General features: G+C 42.7%; 1 protein-coding gene and 1 long non-coding RNA gene across 3 annotated transcripts in view; one reads left to right on the top strand and one right to left on the bottom strand.

Annotated features, from left to right (window-relative positions):
* Positions 1–13,702, top strand: part of LOC110834989 (uncharacterized) — a 340,098-nt gene that overhangs the window by 58,659 nt on the left and 267,737 nt on the right. The window lies entirely within an intron of this gene.
* The window catches only part of TkR86C (Tachykinin-like receptor at 86C), a 246,165-nt gene that overhangs the window by 40,460 nt on the left and 192,003 nt on the right, over positions 1–13,702 (bottom strand). The window contains exon 3 of the mRNA XM_022074768.2: positions 2,706–2,840. Coding sequence (XP_021930460.1) covers positions 2,706–2,840 — 135 coding nt within the window. The remainder of the gene's footprint in view (positions 1–2,705; positions 2,841–13,702) is intronic.

Raw genomic sequence — 13,702 nt, 5'->3', positions numbered from 1 at the left:
GATACAATCCGAGAGCGATGGATGCGTAGTACACGCACGACAATTAATTGTGACCTAATTCGATGATTCATTATGAAGAATGCCTTGAGTTGAGGCCAGTATCAATTCGGTGAGAGTTCAAGGAAGGTGCCGTGCTAACCTATCATGCACGCAGTTGGGCAGCTGTCTGGTTCTCAGCCAGAGTTGTTTGAAAAACTTTGCAAAATGCATTAAAAAGTCAGTTTGCCGCCATTCAGAATTGTAGGTTTGTTTGTGGTGCTCGCCAGTAACGGACTGCTGAATCTCCAGTGAGAGAATCTGAGTTTCATTATGCAGGAAGCAATCTTTGGCCCTCGTGGCAATTATCTCATTGCAGGGTTTTGGTACAGGGATTCACAAATTTTTTCAGACCTGGGGCCACACGTCCCCTCCCTATCAACTCACATGCTGCGAAAGGAGACAATTTATTTAAATTCATGGCAGTCTATTAAAAATGTTACTAACTTGCTAATGCAGAGATTCACTGTTTAGACGGGACATAGTTCTGTATTTGACGTTCGTCATTAAGAAGAACGAGCGCTTGTTCGCATCGATGGGAACTGCCACATGCAGACAGCATCAGCGACGTGTCCCTTCTGATGTCCGGCAAACGTGACACACAGTGTCATGAAAAATTCACGAGGGCCTCTCAGAACGTGTCTGAGGATCGCAAACCGTTGAGAACCCTGGTGTAATATTTGTAATTGTATGCGTTTGCTAGCCACGGTGGTCTAGCGGTTAGAACGCTGGCCTTGTAATCCTGGGGTCTCGGGTTCGAATTTATAACTTGTGTTGAGCAAGGCCGTGGTCTAGGCAACACGGAGTTTTCCTCCGTGGCATCCCAACAATTACTCCATTCACACACAGAAGAAGGCAATGGCAAACCACTTCTGGATCGTCTGCCAAGAACGTATATGAACAGGTCCCAGTCCGAGAAAAGGATGGAAGGATCCTGTTCATATGGACCTGTCGTCAGACAGAACACTAAATAATAATAAGATGAGGTGGTCCAGCGGTTAGAACGCTGGCCTTGTAATCCTGGGGTCTCGGGTTCGAATCCCGGCGGTGCCCGAATTTATAACTTGTGTTGGGCAAGGCCGTGGTCTAGGCAACACGGAATTTTCCTCCGTGGCATCCCAACAATTACTCCATTCACACACAGAAGAAGGCAATGGCAAACCACTTCTGGATCATCTGCCAAGAACGTATATGAACAGGTCCCAGTCCGAGAAAAGGATGGAAGGATCCTGTTCATATGGACCTGTCGTCAGACAAAACACTAAATAAATAAATAAAATATTGTAATGTCGTTGGTTCTCGCTGAGGAATTAAGTCACGGTGTGTCTTTTCTATTGTAAGACAGAGCAGGATTGTAGGATTTGAGGTTTTCACGGCGGTGAGTCTGAAGACTGCCGTCTTCTAAGTTGCAAGGTCTTACCGACGTTTCAGAGGTCCTTGCTGCTTCCATCATCAGGGCGATCGTCCTGATGATGGAGGCAGGAAAATCTACCAGACTTCACGGCGAAACAACCCAGGAGACAGCCATATTCTGATCAGGATTATTAAAATGATTATTAATGCCACACCCTGGATTCGAATCTTTGATCCCGCACTTCCAGCTCATTGGTGAAACTATACGGTATGGGGCAGGAACGGCATCGTAAAAGTAAACCACAAATTAGTAAAACTGGTCGGTTGCGATGTAATGTCTAGTGTAGTCCTGCACGTGTTAACATATGTAGGGTTCATTAATTTTAATTCATATTAGTGACCAATATACTTAAAGGCCGTAATAAGATTTTACGCGTAGAGTTTTAACAATTTTGATAAATTTGTATCAGACTCGTTACGAGACACTGAAGTTGCACGAATATCAACACGTTCGTGTATATTATTTCTGTTTGCCTGTACCAAATAACAGTGGTATTTGCGAATGATCGGTTTTGGAGAAAGAAATTACACAAATTCTTCATAGAATATTTTATTAATTAATTATTCGGTTTTGGTCCGTCTAATCACAATTCAAATTTAAAAATTTACAGTTAAGTTAATTAAAATATCATTTAATGTTCCTCATCGAACAATCGATTTACATTTGGAACATCTTTTTACAACATGTTTCGGTTTCTATATAAACCATCTTCAGGTGTAAAAGTTAAAATTATAAACTTAAAACCTAATTACAATATCTGATATGCAACTTTTTGGTGATGTTCACTTCCAGATTCATTTTTACATATTGGAGTGAATGTTTTTGGAGTGAATGTTTGATGTTCTACATCGGCCTGTAATGCAAATGATTTAAAGAAATATTAATGAATATGAAAGAATATAAAAACAAAATAATATATTGAAAAGTAAAATTGAACATACCAAATAAACCGAAACATGTTGTAAAAAGATGTTCCAAATGTAAATCGATTGTTCGATGAGGAACATCAAATTATATTTTAATTATCTTAATTATAAAAAAAAATTAAAATTTGAATTGTGATTAGACGGACCAAAACCGAATAATTAATTAATATATGGTATCACAATATGACGCAATTATATCATCTTAGAATATTTTAGTTTTGAGATTTCCTGTCTGTCGCTTTGTCCCATCTGCTACTGTATCAGATGCTGTTGCAATGTAACAACACAATTTAGAGTTAACCGGAAGCACTAACAAGAGGTGGGCTTACCTCTTCGTCATGGTGGTGGAGTACAGCAAGCAAGGCACCGCGAGGAGTCCGCTGGCCAGCCAGATGACAGCCAGAGCAAGCCTCGCTCTTCGCCTTGACATTCTGTGCTGGAGCGGTCGAACAATTGCCATGTACCTGCAACGAGAAGAAACGTGCGTCATGTTGGTATTACCTGTGGTCACGCAGGGATATGCACATGCGCACTTAAACTGTAGCCACTTCGACGTTAAGAATGCAGTTTTGCGAAGTGCATGGCGATGTACAGTGGAGAATAATTTTGGGCGTCACAAGTGCAACACTTTCTGTCTGCAGATTTAATTTTATTGGAAAAGTTCTTTGTCTGCTATGTTGGTATTACATATTGTACAAAATTACACCGGTTTCAGGGTAGACCAATGTCATAACGTCCACACCAAATTTAATAAAAATCCGTCTAGCGGTTATCGAGTCCAGTCAAACGGACAGACAGACGGAGTCATAATTACATGTGATATTTCAGGTTCTCATGGCGGAGATTATGAAGAGGCTCTCCTTTAGGATTTTGCGCAATGCAGTCTGGTAGAAATTTACCGACTTTCTGAGCTTCCTCCTGCCTCCATCATCAGGGCGTTTCGTACATAATAATCTACAGAAATAAATGCAGTCTAATGTTATTAAGGCTAGATTTATCATTGTACTAACAAGCTTCTAGTTACTTTTGCCTACTAACTAGACCGTGAAGCTGTGACGTCATGCTAAATGCTGTCCTAAAAACATCGCGCTTTATAAAAATTGTTAACACTCTTGGAGCAGTCTGCGTATTTGGTACTGTGGGTGCGTTAATCAGTGACCCGAATAATTCAATAAGCTCTGTATTAACTATGGAATACAAAAGTACAAGACTGAGGCGCAATTATAGAGAGCTAATAACCGATGGAGAACTGAGGGTCAGCCGATGTTTGTTTCCTGAATATTAGAACGATTGTTCGTCTGAGCAGAGGGGTGTGTCGAGTCATTTCTCCGCCCAGACAGACAGTACTCACACATGAATTGTCGAAGTTTTCATTTCTCAGCAAGAGTCAACAAGTGCACGAGTTTATTTAATTAATTAAAAACATTGCGATACGTCTGCATGGTTTATAGATTAATAAAGTTATGTCGGTCGTTGGTAACGTAAAAGCAAATATTTAAGGGCGCATGTGTCATTCAGTGTGCGCAGTATCTGCGCCGAGCCCATGACTGGGGCAAGTGACTCTTACTTATATAGGCACTATTCTAGCATTTATTTGAAGGGACTGACGAAAACCACGAAATCCCTCGTACCGGATTCTTGTCGTCCGGTCGACATTCGTTCACGGGACCTACATCAAACGAACCGGCAGTTCCGGCCACAGGCCCTCGTCTGCACGATCTTCGTTTTAAGGATCTGCGGACGAGAGTGACGGGCGGGTGGGACTGGACGTGGTCCTGAGGGCAAGACTATGCCTCCACCTCCTGATCAGCGCTGCCTCTTCAGGTCACATTAGTGAATGCATTCGAAGTGAATATACTTTTGAGACAGGATGTACTAATTGATTTAATCTATTTGTTTAGACTTGAGGAAAATTAATTACAGAAATGGTTTGCGTAATCCCGAGTTTTAAAATTGGAAATAAATTGTTGATTTGCATTTCAATACAATAAAAGATGAAGCACAGATTTTATTATCCAGCGTTGGGATCAGTAGCACGGCGCTTGGCAACCCGTAGAAGCTGTATCACTGGCCGAGATCGATCGACCTCTTGTCTCGGACGTCGTGATGGTAAGATGTAATGAGGTATGCGTCGAAGGACGCTAGACGTAGAGTGTAGATTGAAGCAAGGATGCAGCTCGTTACAACAGAATTACAGGAAAGGGGATTCTTTCTGGTTTAGGAATTTGTGCAAAAAACCTTCTGGACTGAAAATTAATCCATTTGCTTTCGGAAATTCAGACAGAGGCGATACCGAGACTCAGAGTAGAAGTTCCTCGCCGCTTAGATCAGTGCGTAATCAAGAATCTCATTTCCTTTACATTTGTTGGTATTTAGCTAAGATCAACAAAGCTTGTAGGTTCATATTATGTGTCAAGAGTATTTCCCATTGTGCCTGCGAAAGTTTGATCTAAGATTAATGTAAAATACGGACAGTAGTGCCTACGCGAACCAGAGGGAAGCCTACAAGAAGAGGTTGGTGACGGTTACGGCATACAAATGTAAATGATTTCGAAACTCAGAAGTGCAGACTGACGTTGAATCTGTTCATTGTGCATTCCTCGTATCTCGTTCTACATGGAAGGATTGCCTACACAAAGGGATTTAACATACTTGAGCCAAAAATAAAAGAAAGCTATTTTTGGTCGACAACCTGACATCCCTTTCCGTCTCGGTTCTGACTACAATAGTTTAGGAATTTGAAAATGTTTAAACTGCAGTTCCATAGGAATCCTGAATGCTGGAGCGTTGCCAAGGAGATATTCTTCCGGGTTGCAGCCTGTGGTTTGCCCTCAGTTTGCAGCTGAACTAATAAAAAAAGTCTTGAAAAAGTTTAATTTAAATACAGCAAGTTCTAAAAGCGTCTTTTTGTTTAAATGAAATGAAATACGAACAGGAGCATTACAGGAAACTGTATGCCGAGTCTGCCAAAACAAGTTATTAGAATTCAGTTTAAACTCTCTCGCAGTAGCTAATTCAAGACGAGAGACTGAAGCTCTTGAACGCGTGGCAACTGGCGCTGTCTTCCTATCGATTGGACCGCCTCCGATACAGAGGAAAGTTGGACGACCCATCACAAGCGCCACTCGTGATGGAGGCAGTTTCCGAAAAGTCGGAAAATTATTCCGTCCTGAAATATGCGATCGCTCAAAATGGCTTCATTGTATCAGAATCTATGGCTTGCCGGAAGATTTATACGTACTGAACCAAGTTTAAAGATATATATTTTTAATTATTTCATTAGCTAATAGAGTTTATAGGCCATATGTACGAGGCGCGTCCCAAAAGTAAGTTTCCCACTCGTCCCACAGCTAGCAAACCTTATATTGAGCGAAGCGACTGTGCATACGTGATAGAGCAATGACGTAGCATGGCGCATGCACTAACGGCACCTCCCGCGTTCTCACAGTAGCATCGTTGCAGCTGTTGAAGATGGAGGTTCTTATTCCAGCTCCCGCCGACTATGAAGTGCGGTCAGTGATAACGCTAGGCCGCACACGGCTCGACGGACAGCAAGTCTCCTGCAGGAGTTCAGCTGGGAGGTGTTTAATCATTCACCCTACAGCCCGGACCTCGCTCCCAGTGATTTCCATCTTTTCCTACACCTCAAGAAATTCCTGTCCGGTCAGCGTCAGCGTTTTGAGAATGACAGAGAGGCGGAGATGGTTGTCACACAGTGGTTCCAATCCCAGGCGGCAGACTTCTACGACACAGGTATTCAAACGTTGGTCCCACGGTATGACAAATGTCTCAATTCCGGTGGCGAATATGTTGAAAAATAGCTGGACACTTGCTGTATCTGTTGCAATAAATATTTCCATGAAATTGCGTTTTGTTTCTGTAAACGGCCCCAGGGAAACTTACTTTTGGAACGCGCCTCGTAGTTCTGATACATTCATTAGTAGGGGAACAAATTAGTACAAACAACGGGATGTTGTAAACTTCATCTCATTCGTCTTGCTCCAAACAGCTTGAATGCAACTCAGAATAAATCATAATACAGTCCAGGGGTTCGAACTGTGTGACACACGTACATTTTTGTAATTGTTTTTCATTCCATACGGAGAAATTATAAGTTACAGGGTAATATTTAGGCAATTTTAATTGAAGAGTTAATAAGAAAAATGCACCGAAAATATCTTGATTAAACTAACGTAGTAATACTCGAATTTCTTTACACAACATTTAAATAAATTGCCATGTAGTTGTAACAAAGTGAACTGGACGGCGCTCAGGACTTAAGAAAGCTCGCTATTTATGTAATGTATAATTAGGGAATAACATTGTTTACAACCCAGAATAATTTACAGGAAGTGCCTCGCTAAGCGACAGGCAGCAGGGAGCCTGTTTATAATTTGTTATGATCATTACGCTGATGAAGGAATTATTTTAAATAAATGATGATGGTGAAGAAGACGTCCTTGACATTCTATACGGAAGGATTAACATTTCCACCTACTTAAATCCTTGCAAGGGCCATGTCGCGAGCCATGTGAGTCCGGTTCCCTCCCTCCCTCCCACAGTATCTTCTTGCAGTCCATTTTAATATCATCCTGGCTACCTCTTAGTCTTCTGATACGTTTATTCCAACAGATTTTGCAACGAGAATTCTGTCCCCATGCGTGCTACATGTTTCGCTCTTCTCATCTTATCGGTTTCATCATTATAATTATTTACGATGAGTAAAAATTATGGAACTCGTCATCGTGTGAGCCTCTTTTAACTTCTCCTCTCAGAACCCTGCTCAAAAAATGCAGCTCCGTGTTCTTTCATTAATGTGAGGGATCCGAGTTCACGCGCGCACAAAACAACACGTAAATCACGTTCCGGTTTTAGGTAAAGACGGAAAGACGAATTAGTGTTCACTTTTTAAAACCGAAAGGTAGAAGTCAATAATTTTGTTGTCCCCCAGAAGTAACATCAGACCGAGGTATATTGTTTTTTTGGAGACCGACGAGTTCTACGTTTGTATGGATTTAATATTTCGGACTTCTGTCCCGAAGCAGGAAGAGGAGATGTCTGTCTGAGAAACTGCACACTCGTGCGGTCCAGCGTCGAGCTGACTGAGGCCGGCTAAAGTAACGCGATCCATCGCACTGACACATAAATGGAAGGGGCATTACTGCTTGAAAAGAAGATAGACGACTTAGTAAGGGGAGTTTTTTTTTCAAAGTTCAGTGGATTCCTCGCGCGACAGTTGTCTTGAAATTCTGTGTTGTCCTAAATAATATGGAGAATATGTGAACGACTTTAATTCATGAGAAAACTTCTATGAATCACGTGCGGTTTAAGAAGAAATGCAATACGTATGATTAAATAAAATATTACTATCAAAAGACAGAAATTACATTTGCCACATAGCCAGCACATCTCAACCTTTTATAAGGTCATCATCAAGGGAACATGCACACACAAACGTGCAAGGAACTTACATTTTGCAAGTAAAATATTTAAAAATAAGAAAGGTGGGACTCAGTGTCATAATTATGTTGTATTCATGACAAATAACGTGATAATATTAAACAAGACCAATCCGAAGTAAGTCACACTTCTACAAATCCATTCGCTTGTTGACTGCCAACCAATATTCAGAGAAAGTGCGGACCATTCAATTTTTAATAATATTGACAATCCAGTTCACTTGAACTCGCAGGTAAGGATTTAATCTTTTTCTTATAAACTGGAAATTTTCAACATAGAAGCAATATTTGCCATAAATGGGAGGTGTTAATCTTAAAACAGAAATAGCGTTATCATTTGTATTCAAGATTTAGCATATGTTGATATAAAAATTGTATTCAAACACTGAACAGTACTGGAATTTTAAATGGTATTTCTTTACAGTACGTTAAAAATGAAGCCATCCTGTGGCAGGTATATTGAAATACGAATGCAATTTTTTCTTATTTTCAATATTTTAACTCTGACGTGTAGGTTAGAAAATTAGATTGTGTGATTAATTTTAACAGACGTGTGGATGTTACCCCCTAACGATGACCTCCAAAAAATACAAAAACATGTTGGTTGTGTGGTAAATGTAGCCCTAAATGTAACTCTGTTCGTGTTATTTTGATTGTAATATTTGTATGACTAAAATTAATTAATGCTTTGGAGCATAATTTCCCTCGAGAATCCGATTGTCGCTCATCAAGATTCAATGTCCATTATAGCTCGCAACTCCGGGGCCCATTTTTATGGTAATTTCTCTTTGCTTAGATCGTTTAAAGTGAATTCACTTCAGTCCGAGACCCTGTGCGTTTCTGAAGGAAAGGGCTGTTAGCCCAAAGCCGAGCTCCAAAGCTCAAGGTCCTTGTTTTTGGACACTTTCCTTGGCAACGGCGGAACAGAGGGCCGAGACAATTCCTCCCGTTTCCTGGCAAACTACGAAAGAAAACGTATCACCACTTCTATATTCTCAAGTCACCCTATCATAAATCCTTATTTTTAGGGGTATTTCTTCGCCTGGGACAAAATAGCATTGCCGACGCCTGTTGTTAAGAGGATGTTTTATAGCTAAAGACTTGCAGATCTGCAGACGACAGCAGCTGCTCGTTTCTGATGTCTTCATTGTCGTTCTTGCTATGCAAAAGACCACTCCAAAGTTAAACATCTATGCAAAGCGAAACGAGACCCTCCTCAGCTTCCTGTGTTTTAGCTTTGGCGAACTGGGGGCCCACCTCGTCAACTGTGGGGTTTACAGTACAGATCCGACCTCCCCTGATTCTTAGTACGAATATACGTGTCTAGGCAAATTGTTGTGTGGCTGTCTTGTGATTTTCTTGTTAGACACAAAAGTTTTTATGTTTTGAGTGTTTTTGTTGGAGGAAAATAAAATGGCTTTTCAGTGCAGTGGTAATGAAAATAAATCAGCAAAACTTATGTATAATTTAAAGGAAGAATGAGATTTGAGGTTTTCACGGCGGTGGGTATGAAGATTTCCGTCTTCTGGGTTGTTGCGCTGTGTAGTCTGGTCGATGTTAACCAAAGTTTCAGAGGTCATACTGCCTCCATCATCAGGGCGATGAAACGTTAGTTAACATCGACCAGACTACACAGCGCAACAACCCAGAAGACAGAAATCTTCATACTCTGATGACGGAGGCAGTATGACCTCTGAAACGTTGGTAAACATCGACCAGACTACACAGCGCTACAACCCAGAAGACAGAAATCTTCATACTCATCACCCTGATGATGGAGGCATTATGACCTCTGAAACGTCGGTTAACATCGACCAGACTACACAGCGCAACAACCCAGAAGACAGAAATCTTCATACTCATCGCCCTGATGAAGGAGGCAGTATGACCTCTGAAACGTTGGTAAACATCGACCAGACTACACAGCGCAAGAACCCAGAAGACAGAAATCTTCATACTCATCGCCCTGATGATGGAGGCAGTATGACCTCTGAAACGTTGGTTAACATCTACCAGACTACACAGCGCTACAACCCAGAAGACAGAAATCTTCATCGCCCTGATGAAGGAGGCAGTATGACCTCTGAAACGTTGGTTAACATCGGCCAGACTACACAGTGCAACAACCCAGAAGACAGAAATCTTCATACTCATCGCCCTGATGAAGGAGGCAGTATGACCTCTGAAACGTTGGTAAACATCGACCAGACTACACAGTGCAACAACCCAGAAGACAGAAATCTTCATACTCATCGCCCTGATGATGGAGGCAGTATGACCTCTGAAACGTTGGTTAACATCTACCAGACTACACAGCGCAACAACCCAGAAGACAGAAATCTTCATCGCCCTGATGAAGGAGGCAGTATGACCTCTGAAACGTTGGTTAACATCTACCAGACTACACAGCGCAACAACCCAGAAGACAGAAATCTTCATACTCATCGCCCTGATGATGGAGGCAGTATGACCTCTGAAACTTTGGTTAACATCGACCAGACTACACAGCGCTACAACCCAGAAGACAGAAATCTTCATCGCCCTGATGAAGGAGGCAGTATGACCTCTGAAACGTTGGTAAACATCGACCAGACTACACAGTGCAACAACCCAGAAGACAGAAATCTTCATACTCATCGCCCTGATGAAGGAGGCAGTATGACCTCTGAAACGTTGGTTAACATCGACCAGACTACATAGCGCAACAACCCAGAAGACAGAAATCTTCATACTCATCACCCTGATGATGGAGGCATTATGACCTCTGAAACGTCGGTTAACATCGACCAGACTACACAGCGCAACAACCCAGAAGACAGAAATCTTCATACTCATCACCCTGATGATGGAGGCATTATGACCTCTGAAACGTCGGTTAACATCGACCAGACTACACAGCGCAACAACCCAGAAGACAGAAATCTTCATACTCATCACCCTGATGATGGAGGCATTATGACCTCTGAAACGTCGGTTAACATCGACCAGACTACACAGCGCAACAACCCAGAAGACAGAAATCTTCATACTCATCACCCTGATGATGGAGGCATTATGACCTCTGAAACGTCGGTTAACATCGACCAGACTACACAGCGCAACAACCCAGAAGACAGAAATCTTCATACTCATCACCCTGATGATGGAGGCATTATGACCTCTGAAACGTCGGTTAACATCGACCAGACTACACAGCGCAACAACCCAGAAGACAGAAATCTTCATACTCATCACCCTGATGATGGAGGCATTATGACCTCTGAAACGTCGGTTAACATCGACCAGACTACACAGCGCAACAACCCAGAAGACAGAAATCTTCATACTCATCACCCTGATGATGGAGGCATTATGACCTCTGAAACGTCGGTTAACATCGACCAGACTACACAGCGCAACAACCCAGAAGACAGAAATCTTCATACTCATCACCCTGATGATGGAGGCATTATGACCTCTGAAACGTCGGTTAACATCGACCAGACTACACAGCGCAACAACCCAGAAGACAGAAATCTTCATACTCATCACCCTGATGATGGAGGCATTATGACCTCTGAAACGTCGGTTAACATCGACCAGACTACACAGCGCAACAACCCAGAAGACAGAAATCTTCATACTCATCACCCTGATGATGGAGGCATTATGACCTCTGAAACGTCGGTTAACATCGACCAGACTACACAGCGCAACAACCCAGAAGACAGAAATCTTCATACTCATCACCCTGATGATGGAGGCATTATGACCTCTGAAACGTCGGTTAACATCTACCAGACTACACAGCGCAACAACCCAGAAGACAGAAATCTTCATACTCATCACCCTGATGATGGAGGCATTATGACCTCTGAAACGTCGGTTAACATCGACCAGACTACACAGCGCAACAACCCAGAAGACAGAAATCTTCATACTCATCGCCCTGATGACGGAGGCAGTATGACCTCTGAAACGTTGGTAAACATCGACCAGACTACACAGTGCAACAACCCAGAAGACAGAAATCTTCATACTCATCGCCCTGATGATGGAGGCAGTATGACCTCTGAAACGTTGGTAAACATCGACCAGACTACACAGTGCAACAACCCAGAAGACAGAAATCTTCATACTCATCGCCCTGATGATGGAGGCAGTATGACCTCTGAAACGTTGGTAAACATCGACCAGACTACACAGTGCAACAACCCAGAAGACAGAAATCTTCATACTCATCGCCCTGATGATGGAGGCAGTATGACCTCTGAAACGTTGGTAAACATCGACCAGACTACACAGTGCAACAACCCAGAAGACAGAAATCTTCATACTCATCGCCCTGATGATGGAGGCAGTATGACCTCTGAAACGTTGGTTAACATCTACCAGACTACACAGCGCAACAACCCAGAAGACAGAAATCTTCATACTCATCGCCCTGATGATGGAGGCAGTATGACCTCCGAAACGTTGGTTAACATCGACCAGACTACACAGCGCAACAACCCAGAAGACGGAAATCTTCGTACTCATCGCCCTGATGATGGAGGCAGTATGACCTCTGAAACGTTGGTTAACATCGACCAGAATACACAGCGCAACAACCCAGAAGACAGAAATCTTCATACTCATCGCCCTGATGATGGAGGCAGTATGACCTCTGAAACGTTGGTTAACATCGACCAGAATACACAGCGCAACAACCCAGAAGACAGAAATCTTCATACTCATCGCCCTGATGATGGAGGCAGTATGACCTCTGAAACGTTGGTTAACATCGACCAGAATACACAGCGCAACAACCCAGAAGACAGAAATCTTCATACTCATCGCCCTGATGATGGAGGCAGTATGACCTCTGAAACGTTGGTTAACATCGACCAGAATACACAGCGCAACAACCCAGAAGACAGAAATCTTCATACTCATCGCCCTGATGATGGAGGCAGTATGACCTCTGAAACGTTGGTTAACATCGACCAGAATACACAGCGCAACAACCCAGAAGACAGAAATCTTCATACTCATCGCCCTGATGATGGAGGCAGTATGACCTCTGAAACGTTGGTTAACATCGACCAGACTACACAGCGCAACAACCCAGAAGACAGAAATCTTCATACTCATCGCCCTGATGAAGGAGGCAGTATGACCTCTGAAACGTTGGTTAACATCGACCAGACTACACAGCGCAACAACCCAGAAGACAGAAATTTTCATACTCATCGCCCTGATGAAGGAGGCAGTATGACCTCTGAAACGTTGGTTAACATCGACCAGACTACACAGCGCAACAACCCAGAAGACAGAAATCTTCATACTCATCGCCCTGATGAAGGAGGCAGTATGACCTCTGAAACGTTGGTTAACATCGACCAGACTACACAGCGCAACAACCCAGAAGACAGAAATCTTCATACTCATCGCCCTGATGAAGGAGGCAGTATGACCTCTGAAACGTTGGTTAACATCGACCAGACTACACAGCGCAACAACCCAGAAGACAGAAATCTTCATACTCATCACCCTGATGATGGAGGCATTATGACCTCTGAAACGTCGGTTAACATCGACCAGACTACACAGCGCAACAACCCAGAAGACAGAAATCTTCATACTCATCACCCTGATGATGGAGGCATTATGACCTCTGAAACGTCGGTTAACATCGACCAGACTACACAGCGCAACAACCCAGAAGACAGAAATCTTCATACTCATCACCCTGATGATGGAGGCATTATGACCTCTGAAACGTCGGTTAACATCGACCAGACTACACAGCGCAACAACCCAGAAGACAGAAATCTTCATACTCATCACCCTGATGATGGAGGCATTATGACCTCTGAAACGTCGGTTAACATCGACCAGACTACACA

This window comes from Zootermopsis nevadensis, unplaced genomic scaffold, assembly GCF_977971745.1.
Source record: "Zootermopsis nevadensis isolate Lab colony 2312 unplaced genomic scaffold, Znev_1.0 Znev_ptg000008l, whole genome shotgun sequence".
NCBI classification, from domain to species: domain Eukaryota; kingdom Metazoa; phylum Arthropoda; class Insecta; order Blattodea; family Termopsidae; genus Zootermopsis; species Zootermopsis nevadensis.
Note: the sequence above shows the minus strand (reverse complement) of the source record. Positions and strands in the feature narration are given on the sequence as shown.